We start from the raw sequence: 18,985 nt of genomic DNA on the forward strand, positions 1-18,985 counted from the left end.
GTCACAGAAAAGGATATTCAAACCACCAAAAATTTGAAAGTGTGATCAATTTTAGCGTAACAACATGATTTAAAACCACAAAGAAATCTCACAATACTCTCTCTAGCATTGTTTGAATAAAAGAGACTGACCTTGCCAAGGATCGGGAAAGATCTGTAACAAGTATAACTTCTATATATAGGAAGATCTAAAACAAGCATAGCTTTTATATGTAGCTGTTAGGAGCATAAATTGGCACAACTATTTTAGAGAACATTTTTGATGAATAAATCAATAACCACATTCAGCAAAAGACACATAAGAGTGGTCATAGCATTGTTATTCTTAATAGCTGGAAACTAGAAACAGCTAAAATGTCTATTGAAAGCAGAACAGAGAAATATAATGTAGCATAATCCTATTAGAATTTACATAACAATGAGAATGAATGAAATGAAAAATGAAAACTTGACGAATTTCTCAAACACAATGCTTAGCAAATGCAGAAAGATACAAAAAGGTTACGTACTGGATGATTCTGTTTAGGTAGCTCAGAAGTAGAGCTACCTAAGGTTATAACAGCCAGGGTAGAGATTTCTTCTGAGAGGGTTAGGTAAGACTACAAGGCAGTTGGGGCATTTCTAGGGTGTGGTTAATATCCTGTTTGTTGATCTGGGGTCTGCTCACCTTAAATTTTACTCAATTGTGTATTTGTTTGCATACATTCCTTTATGAACCGTACAAACAAAGAAAAACTTGAAAAAGAAATGAAACAGACACCTACATTGCTTTCCATTTCCCTGCTGCGGTGAGAAGCAAATCCTGCTGATGTTACTACTTTCAGTTTGGTTTCTAAACTGAGAGCATTTTAGAAAATTGGGCCAGGAGGCGTTCACCATCTCCAGGACAGGTTCACAGCCTTCTTTTGCAGCCTCACAGAAAGATCTACAGGGCTGGAGGCCGTGCCTGTAAGAAAAGAAAAAGGTGAAAAATCAAAGTTTTTATAATATATTTCTCAAAATAATAATGATATCAAAGCTGGCCACCAGCCTGGTGTGGTGATGTATCCCTGTTACAATTCCTGTGCTTGGGAGGCTGAGGCAGAAGGATTTCCAGGAGTTCAAAGCCAGGCTGGGCTATATTGTGAGTTCAAGGCCAGTCTGGACCACTACAATGGGACCCTGTCTCAAACAAACAAAACAAAAAAAACCCCAGAAAAATAGCAACAGCAAAAGTAACGTTTGCCACCAATGGCATAATATTATGTTAACTTATAATTCCTATAGTAATTATAGTTCGACTTTCAGTCTTATGACAACAAATTTCAGCCATTATCTACAGCAGTAATGGTAAACTTTTTAGAGACAATTGCCCAGACTGCAAACTATACCTCACTTATTTATCACAAAGTGCAACATTGAAATTAAGTCTAAACACTGAGGTTTTAGTTTAGAAAAAAAAAAAACTCAGACATTAACATCTTTTTTCATAAAAGAAAATCAACACACACGCATATGTTCACCGCCACTGCCCTAGAGTCTGGAGGCAATAAGCTAGCTCCATAATGTATCCTGTAACTATCTCTCCTAAAGCATTTATCTCAAATGACTGTTTTAAAATATCCTATGCCAAAATACACCAGTCAATGAAAAAAGAGCTCTATTCCATATCAAAAGGAGAAAATTAACATGGAGATGAAGGCCCCCAAATAGCAAAGGCAGAAGTAGGTCAAAAAAATAGGTTACCCTCATTTGTTATTTTCCCTTTGAAGTTCAAAGTATATCGGAGAGAGACCAAGAGAAAGTTGTTCCTTGACCTCCCAGCCTCCCCAGAAAGAAACGTTGGAAGACAAGTGGCAACTAGGAAGGCCCGGGGTGGTTATTTATCTTTTCAGATTTCCCTTCCGTCTTCTGCAAAGTGGGAAGAGGAAAACAATTCTCTGTTCACAGAAAAGTCATGATGCCCCTGGAACCAACATGGAACCAAACACGGAGCCGAATCCTCCCAGATCCGCAGCTTTGCGGAAGGAACCTTGGGTACTGATAGTGGAAAGCCTGTGATCCAGATGGCTTTGTCTACCTACCACTACAGTAACACCTTTCACAATCCTGGGCATCTGCCAAAGGCAATTCAGATAATTTTAAGGAAACTTGGAAAGAAAATATATATACATCAGTCAGATCAAAGCACACACTTTGCACACAAAGGCTCTGTCAGATGTCACAGAATCATACAGTGCAACATATGTAAGAAACTCTGAACACCTCATTCACATCCTTTACTCGACAAGCACAGACCCAGGAGAATCTGGGACGGACTGGAGGTCACACAGCTTTTAGTAGCAGACGCAGAAGCAGAATCCAGGTGTTTTTCAGCCCATCCTCTATTTACTGCCCCATGTCACCTTTCCCATAAAGGGCGGATATTGGCTTTTTGAAAGTTCCCTGATTAATTAGTTCTGGTCTGTCCACTCATGTCAGATTTGAGGGCACAGACATCTTGACCCAAAAACAGCAGGTTATACCGTGGTAACTATCCTTACTTTCCTATTAACTTAAACTGAAATCCTGTATTACTTACATTGTCTTACTATGACTGATCTTAATTGAATCTGAATCATAAGACTATGGGTTGGCCTTGGCTGATTTTATTTGAAATTGGTATGCTTGTTAGTATCAACCCTAAAAGTAGAGGCAACTACTCTGAGGATGACAAGATGTAAAGGATATCCATACTGGTATTAATTAGTAACAGCTCTCAAATCCTACAATGCTGTCAAAGTTAAGTTTTTATAAAGATAGGTGATACTATATTTAACTATAATAAGCCAGTGTTGTGATCAAATCTATTGAAAATAACAAGAGAAAACAGTAACTACGGAAGATCATCTATATTGTGGTCTTATATGTCTTATCCATGGCATGTTTTTCTAGGAAATTGTTTTGCTGTCTTGCTATGACTTGGTTTTCCCTATAATACAGAGAGGATAGATATATATGTAGAAATACACATAAATTCTAGCAATACTATTGTTCGCTAATTAGAATGACATTGGACTGGTTTCTTGTTCAATTTCAGCATATGTAGAGATGGGGACAGCTATCACAAAGAGAATGAGAGATGCGATGGTAGTTACTATTGTCTTCCCTAATTTGGAACTTGAGGACCTAAAAAGCCTCCAATGATTTGATTAGTTCTATAATATGCAATAAGTATATAAAGTGGGTGAAGATGGGGACAACTATTTGTAAGAAAGTAGAGACAGATAGACAATGAAGATCTCCAGTGGACTTGCTTTGAAATCTGTATTTCTTTAAATTGTTTTTTTAACTGCTTTGTTCTGTTTTGATATGTTTAATCTTACCCTCTTTGAGATGTAAAACAAATGTGTAGGACTGATAACCATATTACTGAGCTTTTGTTTGATCATAGAGCAGAACGGTTTGTAGTGTCACTTTTTGGATGTCATTCTAAATACTTTAATTCTATAACATGAACAGCTATTTCTAAGATGACAATGTGTAACTTATCAACCAGCAATTTCTTACTGTTTTTTTTTTCTGTAAGTTTGTATTATTTCTACCCTTTTTTATCTCCATGTATGTTTTTGTTTCCTTTTCTTTAAATTAAAAAAAAAAGTTCCCTGATCAAAGCTTATGTCCAAAACCCCACCCAGAGTCCTACTGATTACAGTGACAGAATGGAATATGCTGGTCAGTGAGATAAGACAGGGCTGACATGGTCAATAAAGAATCTTGGGAGAAAGGAGATTTCACTATTGACAAAAATGTGAAAAACAGTATGTGATCACATTTGAGGGTCAGGATGTAGCTCTGTGGCACAGAGCCCTCTTGGCAAGTGCAAAGCCTTGAATTCAATTCCTGGCACCAAAAAATGAATAAATAAATAAATCACATTCTAGTAAAAAAATGTTTTTGATCTTACTTTTATAAAATCATGTCGAAACAATATTTTCAAATCCTGATATTCACAGAATTATCTATATAAATTAATGTCACTAAATTTGACAGTGAAAATATAGAAAGAGACATTTTATGTATGAAAGGACTACTCTTAGTACAAAAATATGAATTGATCCAGGCAGGTATCGTGGTATTAAGAAAAAGACATCTGATTGCATTTAGGGAAATATATTAGATATTTAGAGAATTAAGAAATCATCACTCTTATAACATTGTTTTAAAATATTTACTCACCTCAATCTTCTTCCAGAGAAGTTAGACTATATTTTATTGAGTAAAATGGGATGCAGAGTTAGAGAGTACAGAAAGCGTGGATTATGAGCAACTACTTACACTTTGCTAAGTGTTTCACGTGCATTAACCCATTTATCTTTCACAGCGGCCCTTTGTTAGAAGGGAGCTAAAGCACAGGAAAAAGGAAGTGCTTGCCCCAGTTCACTCAGGCAATGAGTAGCTGAGCCAGGATTAGGCACCAGACACCAGGCACACTGAGCCAAGGACCATCCAGTGAATCTCTGTGCAACATGGAAATCCTACTGCATGGATCAATGTTGCAAGAATGACATGCATGTGTTGCACCATATTACTAAGTTTTTGTTGGATCATTGAACAGAACTCTTTGCAGTCTCACTGTATGCATGTCTACTTTGTATGCTTTAATTTTGTAACTTGAACAACTATTTCTAAGAGGACAATATGTAATTTATCAATTAGTGATTCCTTAGTTTGTTGTTTTGAAATTATGTATTATTTCTACCCTTTTTCTGTTTTGCTTTTGTTTCCTTTTTAAATAAAAATTTTTAAAAACAATAATGACATGCACCTTTCCATGCAAAGCCATACACATGGAAGTTGATTGCACTGTATTCTGCCAAAAAAATTTTAAAAACTACCGAAGAGGCTAGGGAAAACAAGGCTGTCTCGGTCCTAGAAAGAAAGGCATGAACACTCCAGGACATGACTTTGGCATGCTTCCTTTACATTTTTGTCCTGGGTCAGGGTTCCAGTGTCCTAATACCATCCAGGAAACCCCAAACACCCCACCCAGATGACCATCTGTACCAGACTATTCAAACCACATTCCTCTCTTACAATTAATCAAAACTGCACTCCAGATTGTAGCTGATCTCAATGAAGCTTTCAAATAATAAAGAGATTAGAGCAAAAATATATGATGAATGGACACTTAGCCTTTCCTGAGAATTTTTTTTATTAAAGAAAGAGTACTTATATTTATACTTAAAAACACAAAGATTTTTCTCTAACTGGTAAAGTTTCAAGTATCATTTAGAATTTAAAAATTTCACCTAGCATTTTCCTAGACCCTGGAGAGATGGACATCAAGCTGACCACCACTCTGAGAACCAGACTCTGACCAGCAATTCTGGACCTTTTCTCACCTCTAAAGCTATCTATTTTTTTAATCATTCCACATATTTTTTCAGAATTTCCCAGGGCAACAACAATTAGCAAGAGCACCGCAGATTATTTTCATGTTCAAAATTTAAATCTTTACCTCATTCTTACCATGGTCATTTTTCTAAATCTGCCCCCTTAACACCGTCACACAGCCACTCCTCCACTGTCAGACCTGTGGCCAGCAGTCTACTCACGGTAAGACTCAGTTTCCTTGTTTGAAAAGTGAGTGTTGGAAGACCTAGAGTTTGCACAATTTCCCATGATCTTTTCACCAAACACTCCATAAATCAAAATTAATTCTTTAATGATACTTCTCAGAGGAGCACTGATAATCCCAACTAATTTGATAAATTTCAAAAGGTAACAGGCATTTTTCTCAAATTTTGTTCTGGGAATAGATAGACATTAAAATACCATTAGGCCTTCTGGTCTAAAAAATAGGGCTTAACAAAAATGTCTAGAGTGTTTGCAAATAGCTCTCTTAAGAGGTATAACTAACTGAGATTCCCCATCTTTAAATTGCTGGACCAAGACATGTGAAACAGTGACAGAATATTAATAACCCAAAGCCCTTTCAAACAACAAGCAAAACGAGGCCCATTTGTTCTTGCTTTGCATGAAATCTGACTGCCTATGAAGGGCGGAAGTATTTGCTGTTCATCACAGAAGAGCAGCAGAGTGAGACAAGCCAACTATTTTGGAATGTAAGTATCCATATCCAAGCAACAAGCAAATTGACAGCTGAAAAACAGTGCTCAGTACACAGGAGGATCCACTTCAGTTATCAGAATTACTATTTTAGAAATAGTGATTGTTTTAAATTGATGTGTGAAGTCCATTTGAAGTTTTGCACAAAAGTCCCTGATGCACTTTAACTAAAGTTAAGGTAAAAAAAAAAAAAAAAAAACCTCTTATACAACCTCAATGATTACTTATTGAAACTTTTGATAAATACATAAATAATGCTACTGTACAGCAATAGTGCAGTTTCTCTACCAAAGATGTTCTAAAATAATCTACCAGAAAATGTAGCCATTTTACCTATAAAATTTTTAAATAATTTATCTACCAAACATTTTATCACAATATACCTACAAATGTAAAGATTGTTATCTACAAAAAAGTTCTGAAAAAGACATAAAATTATTGAATAAGCTGTAGCCACAAAATAAATTTGTGTGGTCAATATATTTTTAACTTTTATAAATCACATCTTTGTTATTTTTAATTTGGGCTACGGTTTTACTTAGGAGAGAAGTTACAAAAATAGTACAGATTGTTTTCTATATCCTTAATTCAGACTCCTCCAAAGTAACTGTTTTATAATTATTATTCCATATAATTGTCATATTATTGTTATAATTATTAGAACCAGGAAAATCACATTGGTATGACACATTTAAGGTAAATGGACTATTCAAATATCTCCAAGATTTCCATTCAGAATCCTATGAATTATATCTAGCTGTCAATATTTTTTCTTTTGATAAATAAACTATCCTTAAAAGAATTCAACTTTTTCCACTTAGAGGAGTGGGGACTTTGTGGTAGGTGTACTCTGAGATGGGTACCTGCTTTACAGTAATCACACCCTGGGTAAGACCTTCCTCTTGTGTGCTGGCCTAGAGACTTGCTTCCAACCATAGAAGGCAAAAGGTATCACTTCCATATTAAGCTATGTAAAATTGTGACTTTTGTCTTGCTAGCCACCCCTTCTCCCTTAGTGGCTTTGATAGATAAAGTTGCCACGGTTAAGTAGAGCTATGTGGCAAGGATCTAATAGTCATTTCAGGCCAACAGTCTAATGGCCCTTGAGAATCATCTAACAATCCACAAGCTGAGAAGCAGATCCTTCCTTCCATAGCCTTCCGATAAGGCCCCCAGCGCTGGCTGACTTATTACTTGCACCATTGTGACTGAACCAGAAGCAGAAGGGCAACCTGAGCCACCCCCAGGTTTATGTAATGCATACCTGTATGTTGTTTTAATCTGCTAAGGGTACAGCAATGTGTTATCAGGCAGCAGGCAATAAATGCCCTTTTCTTTGACACATTTCTTTGTTGGGCCTGCTAGAATTAGATGCTCTGTTCATTGGTGAGAATGACATAATCATTCAGTCTGGGGACCCAAAGAGCACTTGTAAGAGGTCAGGCTTAGAGGAGGGGTGAGAGAGGAAAGAAAGAGGTTCCCTGGCTTCCCGTCTCCACAGGACACAGACATGGAGAACAGAGAGAGCAGGCGATCTTTTTAACACTGTGTCCATCAAAAGAGAACTAATGAAAGAACTAGGGTTTCTATGGGTCACTTGGGGTCTGAATCTACAGGACTGCTGTGACTGTGTTTTGCTTGTCTGTGTGTGTAATAGTCATGGCTCTAGCAGGGAAGAGATGACCCGCCAGTGCTGGATAACTGCACAATCTTTAATGAAAAAGCCATTCACAAAGGCAGGCTTAATAAACTCAGCAAGGGCTGGGGCTGTTGCCTTATAGGTTTAAAAGGGGAAAAGAGCAACTTCCCTTGGACCGTGGAGAGCACCATACAACAAAAGATGCCTAATAGGAACAGGTTTCCTTGTTTGTTTGTTTTTTTGTTTGTTGCTTGTATGTTTATTTCAGGGATCAGGTTTGTCAGTGCACTGTTTGGATGAAAGTATAAATCATGTTATTGCCCATCGATAGAAATCTGCCTTTATGGGGCTGGAGATGTATCTCAGCGGCATAAACACCTGCCTTGCAAGCAGGCAGTCACGAATTCGATCCCTGGTACCGATTAAAAAAAAAAAAAGAAATCTGGCTTTATTTCCACTCACAGAAGAACTACCATCATGTACTTCTTTGAACAAGAGTAAGAACTGAACTCATCTCACTATTAGATCCACCAGCACTCCACCTTTGATATTCATGATGTCCATGAAACCTTTGTCTTAACACCCAACTTCACTAATCAAATGAAACTAATCCCTAAATACTGCCAATTTTATTTCCTAAAAAAAATTTTAAGAGCAGAATATATTTGTTGAGACAAAGAAAACTTGTGTCTATGAGAGAGACAGAAGGGGTCCCAAGTGGGTTGCCAAAGACTCTGCCTTTTCTAGGGACTTTTATAGAATAAAATCATGAAGTGAGATGGTTCAAGATGAGGAAAAATGGGATCCCACAAGGTGGGCATAAGGTGGGACAGAACTATAATAGAGGTTAAACCCAGAGCTTTTGCACTGAGCTCAATTTGCAGCTCTATCCTGGTCTGCACAGCTGGAAAATAAACATCTAATAAATGAACCAGATGAAGAGGATAACATGATGCCTTCTTGGAATAAAGCTGTCAGTAACAAAATTGGGAAAAGAATCAACACCACTTCCCAGTTTAATGAGCTGTATGAGAATTCGCAGTGTCTCTGCCCAGGAGACCCACCCCCTCCTTCAGGTCAGTAAATTCTACACAAACTATTGAGTCTTTAAATTATTCCCATGGAAGATGAAAGTGTCCATAAATTGTTGTGGATGAGGACTCTGCAGATTAAGCATTTTGCTTATAGCCAAGTGTAGGGTACTACTCTTAAAATAGAGAAACTCAATGGAATACCAACAGATAAGCACAGATTATTAAGACAGCAACAGATAATGTAAAACCTCACAAAACTCCCAAAAGTAACTATAAAATTCCATACCCTTCTAGCAAACATGATGCTGATTTTCATTACTATTTGGTACCCTTATCAGGGCCCATGAGATAGGGGATTAACAGATCACAAAAGAAACCTGCAATTGCTAAAATTTTTTGGCAGCTGTTTTGATTTTTGCACATCATGAAATGATGACATAAATCTGTACACTCAAATGAACTGAATCATAAATATTGTTTCTAGATTCTAGTCACATCCACATAACACTGATGAATTACTGAAGACAAGAGTAAATGAACAGGGCAGGGCATTTTTATAAAGATTAGAGCTGTCACAGCCTATCTTTAAATCTTTCCAAAGGGAAAGCAATCTGAATTGTTTCACTTTATATTTCCTATTGTTTTGACTCCTTCTGATTCATAAAATGAAACATCATTTATTACTCGATATTTTATGCATATTGTCAAAAAATAGATCTGCTCGTTAGAGTTCCTTGACCTTGCAAAAAGGACCGTGAATGAATGGACACCTGGACTGGACACACAGCAGCAGCTCTGGTGTGGCTGTAAAGACCACTGCTTCCAAGCTAGCGGGTACAATCACAGAAGTAACCAGAAAATGACATTCGGAATGCTTAGTTAGCAATGCAACAAAGCTCACTTATTTTCTTTGATTACTGACCCATATATTTTTAAATTACACAATTTTGGTTCTATAATACTTTCATTTATTCTCAAAGGTGACATGGTAAAGATTTTGCACACAGTTAAAATCCTGAATAAAATACATTGGCAATATGTGACTACTCTTATTTAGAAAAAAAATTAAATTATGCTGACTTTAATAAATTATCCAAACTATTGTTTTAATCAAATTTTTCAGTTGGTCTTTAAGATGATTTCAGGTTTTTTTTACATAGGAGATTGTCAAAGACTTTGTTACAAAATAACATAATTAAGAACATATAAGCTTTCTGAAGTAATACAATAAGCAAATGTGTTTTGGTTTTTTACTAAAACATTACTGAGAAAGTTTTACTCAAAATGGTATAGCCAGATAAGATTGCAGCAGTAGAAAATATGAGTGTAATTGGGTGGTGGAAAAGAAAGTATATAGTTCTTATGTAGCAAATACTTCTTTTCCCCAAAAAATTATTCCAACAACAAATTGGTGCCAATTTTGATTATTTATCTGGTAGCAATTTCAGGCTTGCCTAGTGATATGATGAAGCCAAAACAGAATAACCCAATTATCTGGACATTTGAAGTGACAGGGAAAAAACTAAGCCAATTTATTGAAATAGCGTTCACATATAAAATGTTCTAATTAATGTACAGAGTTTGAGAGGTTTGGAAATTAGCATTTTCCCATAAAACTATTGCCTTGAACAAGGCCATAAATGAATTATCACTTCCTCAAGTTTACTCCTACTTCATTAGAATTGTTGTGTATGTGTCTCTGTGTATGTATGAGACCAGTAAGAACCTGTAACACAATGTAGGAAAATTTTATTTTAACTTTAAACAATGGAAACTGGAATAGAGACACATTTTAACCAGGGAATTCTGCTACTCCGAGGTGCTTATAAGAAATGAACAAATTGACTGCGGCCCTTCCAGGGGGAGAACCAGCAGCAGCTCCTGAGATCCGCCCCATGTTGGAACTTAGGACGCTGTGAAACCAAACAACCAGCCTGCCTCCCTGCTTAGCAATAGTGAACCTACTGATGCTGATGCACAGCCTAGAGCCAATATCCCACTTCCCCTACCCACTTCTTCCCCCCTCGCCTCCCCCGCCCATTAGCAAATGGGAACCAGAAATCTGAGTGTCTCCTGGGAGGTTGACCATAGCAAATATTCCTTCTACCATCTCTTTGAAGGCAAATATTTTTATTACTGTTTTGCTCTATTCTGAGTAATGGTACTGCTCTATTCAATATTCTGTTTTGATAAGTTCTATAATATTCTGTATTTCAACTCATATTGATATACATGATTGAAAGAACAACTATTATAAAGATAACAAAATATACTGTGATACCTATTACCGTTATCCTGGTAACCTGCTGTGAAGTTCTGTACCAATTTCACTGTACGATCTTAGTTGGCTTTATTCTGTCTTGTTCTGTTGTATACTTTCAAAATAAAATTTAAAAAAAAATGAACAAATTGTGCCTTCCAAAAGGGAAATCTTAAATATTTTTTGTTTTTTTAATGGCTAGTAGCTGAAGCAAAATATGGGAGGGATTGTTTGGTTTTTAACATTACACTTAAGATTTAAGCAAAACAAAAAGCTTAAAAATAAATGCAAGGGGCCAGGGATTTGGCTCAGTGGCATAAGCACCTGGTTGGCACCATGAGGTAGTGAGTTCAATTCCCAGTACCAAAAAAAAAAGGAATGCACGGTAAATGGAAAACAACAGCAGAATCCCCATCCTGATTTAATATCAAGCCCTTAGAAAAAACTCACTGAATTAAGTGTGAATGGGGAGGCAGGCTTAACATGTGCAACCAAAAATTCTATTTCTTAAAATGAACTGTTTAACTCTGAGCAAAGACCAAGCCACCCAAAATGTGCAGGATACAAACAGATAATTTATCATCTCCCCAATGACACATTTTAGTTACATAAGAGAGAAAGAGAGTTTGGGGTAGCAGGGTCCCAGTCTGCAGAGTCCTAGCAGCAAAGCAGAAGTACCACAATTAACTCAGCCCATCGTTTCTGAAGACAGCTGGACAACCACAGGTACTATTGGATAGTCTGTCAGATGTCAGAATGACTCCTCACACAACATCCAAGGGGCTTCTCTCACTGTTGCTTCCAAAGCAAATATATAAGTGGCCCAGGGACAAGCTGTGACATATTTTATTCATTCTGTCTCATGAGCTTTTAGATTTCCTTAGTCATCAGTGCCATGAGTCACTCTGAACAGCCTTAATCCATAGGAAGCCAACCTACAGCTAGATGCCGGAATTCCCTGTCCAGCATCTCCAGTGAGTGTTCAGCATCCATTTCAGTTTCTTCAATGATCCCAAACAATACCATTATCCAAGACAATAATTCTACATTCATATAACTTTTTATCCATAAATTATTCCTTTGGTTAAGTTGGAATTACTTCTCCACAACTTTCAATTAGGAGTCCTATCCTTTTCCTATAGACGAATTATTAAATTGTGGTTCCCCTTCCATACCATGGCCCAGACACATCTGAGGATGGCCACAGTGCACCCTTGGGACTTCACACTGATTTCTCTGAACAACTTGTCACAAGGATAGATTCTCAACCATCAACCTGGCCATCATCCTCTAGACATGCTAGCATAATTGCTTTCTGGCCTTTATACAGAGTTAAGCCTAAGATCTTTAACTAGACTTAACCCTACATTTGACTCTTTAAGTGAATGCATATGGGTCAGTATAAAATGAAGGCACAAAGCCACTAAGACAATCCCTGAGTATAATCTAATATTTTCTCAACTATTAGGTTCAGGATTTTGACAGTGATGGAGAAATGCAAATCACTCGCATTTGTCTTTTCTACTAAAGATCATTCAGAAAGAAACTAAATCATGTCTGGAAATGTCATCTAGGTCACTTTAAAATTGCAATTTAATGTATACATAAGGGTTGCTTTGTGCACAAATTTTAAGGAACATACAAATTACACAAAAAATATATCACTATAATCAGCACATTTTTAACTCTCAAAGATCAAGACATTTAGAAAGTTTCCCTTGTTGAAGAGTTTGGTTACTTATTCTAAAAAATATATGTTATGTACCTACTATGTGTTGGGCCACGTTTCAACACTTGATAGCAATGGACATAGTAAGTGCTTTGCTAGAGTGTAGTTTTAAACTAAGATATAAAGTACACAGATAAGCAAAAAGGGTCATCCTATCTGCCCCCAATTTTCAAATGTATTCTCTATAATTGCCAGATTATTTAATATCCAGTGAAAGCACATAATGTACAATTTTGGAGAAATATAATGCTTTTGAGGAAATGTGTTTGATCTTCAACACAAACATAAACATTGATATTAAATAAACAATGGAAATAGTTATAAAGTTCTTAGGTGTGAGATACAATCTTTAATCTCTACTCATTTAGCCACATAAAGAACTTTGATTTCATGTTCTAGGTACAAGTATTTCTACTAAAAGCCTCTCAGCAAATCAATACTAGTCAGTGAAAAAAGTCACTAGTCAACATGTCAAGTTCCTAATTCTAATCCATTATTTCATGAGCATAAATGATATGAGTGTCATGACTAAAAATCATCAGGCTCTCCTAGGTGTCTGCTGGAAGCCTAGCCAAGGCTGGGCTTTCCAGAGCAAATATACTCTTTCCAGATCAAAAGGCCATCATCTGAGCAAAATGAGGAAGGTAACAGTTGCATATCAAAAGTATGTGACTTCAATACCACTTTCTGTTCCAAACTCAGGAGCCGGATGTGAACTCGGTACATCAGAAAGATATTTACAAACTTCTATTTTTTGACAAAGCAATTGTGAATTTCTTGCTAGTTACTTGCTAATATTTTAAGCATTCCTTTCTAACTCATATATTTTAGGACCACACAAATAGTTTGTCAATTATGTTTCCATACTTAGGAATTACAGTATGTGATGTACATATTTATTAAAAGGAAACAGTGTAAAATAAAAATTATTGAAGTCCATTGTTAAAACATACAATGTAGTTAATGAGTATCTGAGGTCTCAAAGGAATCTTGTTGAACACTATGCTATTTATGCATTGCACTATAATCTTTTTAAATTAAATTTTAAATGTAATTTTCTCAAGGAGTGGACACAAGAGATTTTCCATTATTTGAATAGTAGAAAAAACTAACTAGTATAATAGATTACCCAAACTAATAAAATATAATAAAAGTGTGTGAGATTTAATAATTATTTTCTACAGTACATTTTTCTTTTCTGAATTTACTTTGCTTATTAAATTACATTGCATATCCCATGCATACACCAAATGTCAGCAGGAAGCACTGGTCTAAAGGTACAATATAAAACTAAATGTAATAATACATATAATAATAAAATAGGTAAGTCTCCAAAAGACACTTGAAAACTGACTATGAATTATTACTCGTTATAAGAGAAAATGGAAAGCTTTCCTATTACCATATTTGTCAGGATGAAACAAATCACAAGACAAACAAATTTAGCTAGAATATCTTTGAAAATTATAAGCAACTTTAAAATTTTTTAAAATCATAACTGATAATCAGATAGAGGTTGAATTATAATAAGGAGAATGATAATAATTAACTTAAAGACTCTGGAATCTGTATTTATTATTTTATTTATGAGTCTACAGAGAAAGTAAGCCAAAGTATTATAAGCAAAATTGTTCAAAAATAATAAATAGAACTAGAATCCAGAGCAGAAGCCTTTAGTTGTCTATCTAATTTTCTTTTCATCTGTATAGCATTTGACATTTTTTGCAACCTTAACAAAGGGTGGAAATACTTTATGTGTTGTTTTACAAATATTTTTGTCTTTTTTAATTCACTATTTATATCTTTGTTGATATTTTTTTCCTGTTAGAGAAAACACTGCTTCAAGCTTCCTGTGTCTTTTGATCTTTACATTAGTTTTGCAAGAAATAACTTGTATTTTTATTGTACAGATGAGAAGGCCATGGTGCATGATTCCATTAACTGTTTCCTTAACTACTGTAGTGTGCTGAAAAGTAGTCCCCAAAGAGATATGTCCACATTCTAACCCCTGGAACCTGTGAATATGGCTTTATTTGGTGAACAGATTTTTGTGAATGCAACGAAGGAGCCTGAGACGCAGGTATGCTCCTGAGTTGTCTGTGTGGCCCTAAATTCAGTGACAATCATCTGTACAAAAGACCAAGAAGGAGACACATAGGACAAGACCATTCAAAGAGAGAGGCAGACATTAAAGTGACGTGACCACAAGTTAAGGAACACACACCACAAGAAGACAGCAAAAAATAAACATGAATCCTCACAAGGAACCCTAGGGGAGCACAAAACCCTGTCAGACTGTGGACTTCCAGCTCTCAGAACAATAAAACAACAATTTCTGTTATTTAAGACACCCCAGCTTATAGCAATTTGCTATGGCTGTCCTAGTAAACTAATACAAATCCCATATTATACTCCCACTATCAAGAAATATAAAGGGTATTTTTAGGGCCACTCCAGATTTTAACTTCTGAGACAGACCTAAGTGGGCTTCTATCTCTGTACCATGAAAGGATTCTCTGCAATGGATTTTTTACTTGGCACATTTCCCTGGATTCTGTGCCTTCTGATAGCTCTTTACTCTCTCCTACAACTCAGAATCTATGGTTTTATTCTACCTTGAAGCAATGACAATCCAGTCTTTCTGTTGTTCAAATAATAAATGTCTTTCCCCTACTCCCAGAGTATTTCACATGCTAATTAAATTAGTTCAAATAATATGGAGCCTATTTGCTCCATATTATTTGAAAATACAATTCATTGTGACACTGTTATTCAGAAGAATTCATAACATTTTAATCCAGAAAATAATTGAAATTATATGAGAATATGCATTTAACATGTGCTTGTAACAAAGAATATATATAGTATTTCCAATATTCCATGACATCCTTTTGATTGATTTATTCTTATTGAACATTATTTCTAATCCTCTCAGACATTGTGTTGGATAAATAATCTGTTTGTCCATCCACATCTACTCTTCAACCTCCCACCCTATACTTCGTTCCAGCATTGATGGGAAAAACCATCCAGAATCTCACTCATACTTGATTTAATGGTTAAGATTAGGACTTTAGAGGCACTGAGATTCTAGGTCTTATCCACTGAACTTAACACCAATTGTACGACTTTCTCGTGCTCTGCTTGTAGGTGATTTCAGTTGGCAGGAGACATTGGCAGGTGGGAGGGCAGAAGGGAAATGAGCGCAGGAAATTTGTCCTTTACCCTCTCCTATACTTCAGAATTGAAGGGCAGCCAGTGGCTATGTCCTCTGCTCTTGGTCATGGGACCTGGCTTATTGGAGACCCTTCACCCACACCTACGATTCTCCAGGTATGCCTTTGGCCCTTCAAGGCTTGGATAGTCGGACTGCATTTCCCTGTACTAAAACTCTACTATTTCCCATCACTTATTTGTTTCCTTTATCTTCCCACACCTCCAAAATTAGCATCTTCAGTAAACTCTTCCAACTACCCCTTTGAGCATGCTGTATCTCTTCTGCTAGACTTTCATTGGAACAACAAATTGCATATCATTCAGAAATCATTAACGGAATGTACTGAATAACTTAGTCCTATAAATAAAAGCATTCTTCATTTTCCGAATACTTCTAAAGAATCACAACTGGTTATGAATGATGTGAGTCTTTTTGCCATTCAATGCCAACAAAAATGAGAAGTCATAACAGGATGATTATGTTCCTCTTGGACACTTGTCCCCAGAATTCAAATGGATTTTTATCACAGAATGATTTTGGTTTCAAATACCTGTCATCACCATCAATGATGCACTCAGGGAAGGCGAGACTACAGCCAAATAGCATGATATATTTATAGCAACTGAGGCGGTGGAGGTAGGTGAAGAACTTGAGGAACTTCTCTGTTTCTACGTTTACAATGGTTGAGACTGGAGATGTTAGTGTGGTGTGGTAGGGTAGCATCTGACACTGGCTGTGGGTGACGGTCACGCAGGCACCTGGGAAGTAAAGACAATGGCATTTAGAAGTAGACACATAAGAAATACATTTGCAGTCTCACTGGATATAACAGGTTAATAGATAGACAAGCCAAGTATATTTTGTAAGAGTATTATAGTAAAAATTAATACAAACACAGTCATACACTTACATACATACACATAAGTATGAACATGTGTGTGTGCATAAAATGACATCAACCTACGAATATTTACAGAAGTAAATCTGTGTGTTTGAGCAAATGTGCAGAAAAATGTACATTTTCATACATAACAGCTGACATCATAGCTACACAAGATCATGTGTATCAAAAAATTTTAAACATACATGTTTTAAACATATATATGTATTAAAAATGTTAAAGCACTATATATGTAGTGCTTTCAAATTATAATATCATTTTTAGAAATGTATCCTAAGGAAATAATCATGACTATGAAAATAGATTTATCTATAGAGATTTCCATTTCTGCAGTTTACTATTTTTAGAAACATATACCTAAATATTCAACCAAGGGGATTTATTTAAAACATTAGGAAACAAACAACGAAATACTTAATTCAAGTGGATAAGAGATGCTTTAGAAGACTATTTAATTTAATGAACTTTTCTTCATAATAAAGAGAAACAGCAAGTCACAAAGCAACCTGTATACCATGATTTTTTTCTGAAAATGCATAATAATTTTGCAAGGATTTGCAATTCTGTTTATCTCAGAGTTCAAGATCACTCTGATTTTATTTCCTTTCATAACAGGTTCTCCTAGGCACCACCACATCCGTGATCTTTCCAACTCTTTCATTCCAGAAACTTCTCGAGTTGATTGGATAGAAATGAAAATGCTGATCTTCACAGTGAGACTTTAGAAAGATTATTATAGTTTTATATTATAGTTTTCTTTTCATTCTGTATTGGGATTGGTTTATATAAAGATTTATTTATGTATATAAAATTTATTTATTTATATAAAGATTTATTACCTTTATTGAAAAAGTAAAAGTTAAATTTTGTTATTATTGCTTATGCAAACTACGATTTAAAAGCAAAATCTTCAGCTTTTAGAAATGCAGCAGAATTTATTCTATTTTTAGGGAAGAAAAGATTACAGGGGAAAGGAAACGTCTCTAATTTCCAGATAAATGAAGGAGATATCCTCTCCAAACATGAGGCTAGCTCCACTTTAATAAACGATGTTAAAAACTAATGTCACTTATAACTCTTAAATCACTTTCACATGGCCACACTAGCACTTCATCTGTCATACAGAATAAATACGCTCTAAAGTCACTGCCTCATTCATCCTGACAGATCACATCTGAGTCTTCTCTAGGTCTCCTTCCAAACTCATTTCGAATCTCACTTTTCTTTCAAACTGCTCTGAACCCCACCCTCAATTCCATAGAAATTACTTCTCCCAAACGACTAGACTATAAATGAAAAAACCATAGTTCCCTATTGTTAGATCATTGATGGCCCCAAATGTGCTCAGCTTAGGGGGTCAAAATCAAAATAGGGTTTCTACTTTCAAAGGCAACCAACAACACATGGAATTTCTCTATATATCAGACCTTAGAATAGACTGAGCAAAGAATTTAAGGACATGATACATTTCACTGTATTTTGCCAGTTTCAAAATACAAAACGAGAAACAAGGAAAATAAGAAAGCAAAAAATTAAAATTAAAATATGGAAGCAAAACACAAATAGATGCATACATATATTCAGCTACCCGTAAGTGCTGAGGTGGAATGTTCTGGGCAGGTTTCAAAAAGACTGCACTCAAGTTACTTAGTGAGGAAAAATAAAACACATCTCAGTGGAAAAGAACCTTACAGGCAGGGAGAATGGACAGACAGCAGGCTCTGTGCCACGATTGTGTGTGTTGCGCTCTGAGCCAAGAAGTTTGCATTTAAGAGCTGAGAGAGAGAAAATATTCCTCCATCAAAAATGTGGAAGCATTTGCAGAAAATTAAGACTCAAGAGGACATTTACTGAGAATTTATCATGAGCACCAAAACAGCCATGCAGACTTTCTCATTCACAAGAATCTTATTTGAAAACCCAATGAATTGATGTCAGATCTCGACGACACAGGAGGAGGCTCCACGGCAGAAGGCCAACAAACCTGCGACAGGGTACACAGCTTTTACAGGTACATTGTAACCAGAGCCCTATGGCTACTGAGTAACTTTCATGTAGAGGCAACCTCAGCTAATGCAGAGGGTTCTTATGGTAGAAACGGTTCTTAAATAAAATA

General features: G+C 35.9%; 1 protein-coding gene across 2 annotated transcripts in view; it reads right to left on the reverse strand.

Moving 5' to 3' along the window:
* Corin (corin, serine peptidase) overlaps positions 1-18,985 on the reverse strand; it is a 266,984-nt gene that overhangs the window by 139,117 nt on the left and 108,882 nt on the right. For both annotated transcript variants that reach the window (XM_063240622.1, XM_013154236.2), the window contains exons 4-5: positions 16,519-16,726; positions 764-945 (exon numbers count right to left, since the gene is read on the reverse strand). In XM_063240622.1, the coding sequence (XP_063096692.1) occupies positions 764-945; positions 16,519-16,726 (390 nt within the window). The remainder of the gene's footprint in view (positions 1-763; positions 946-16,518; positions 16,727-18,985) is intronic.

Source organism: Cavia porcellus, unplaced genomic scaffold (assembly GCF_034190915.1).
Source record: "Cavia porcellus strain 051 isolate PalLab524CR breed Dunkin Hartley unplaced genomic scaffold, mCavPor4.1 scaffold_30, whole genome shotgun sequence".
NCBI classification, from domain to species: Eukaryota; Metazoa; Chordata; class Mammalia; order Rodentia; family Caviidae; genus Cavia; species Cavia porcellus.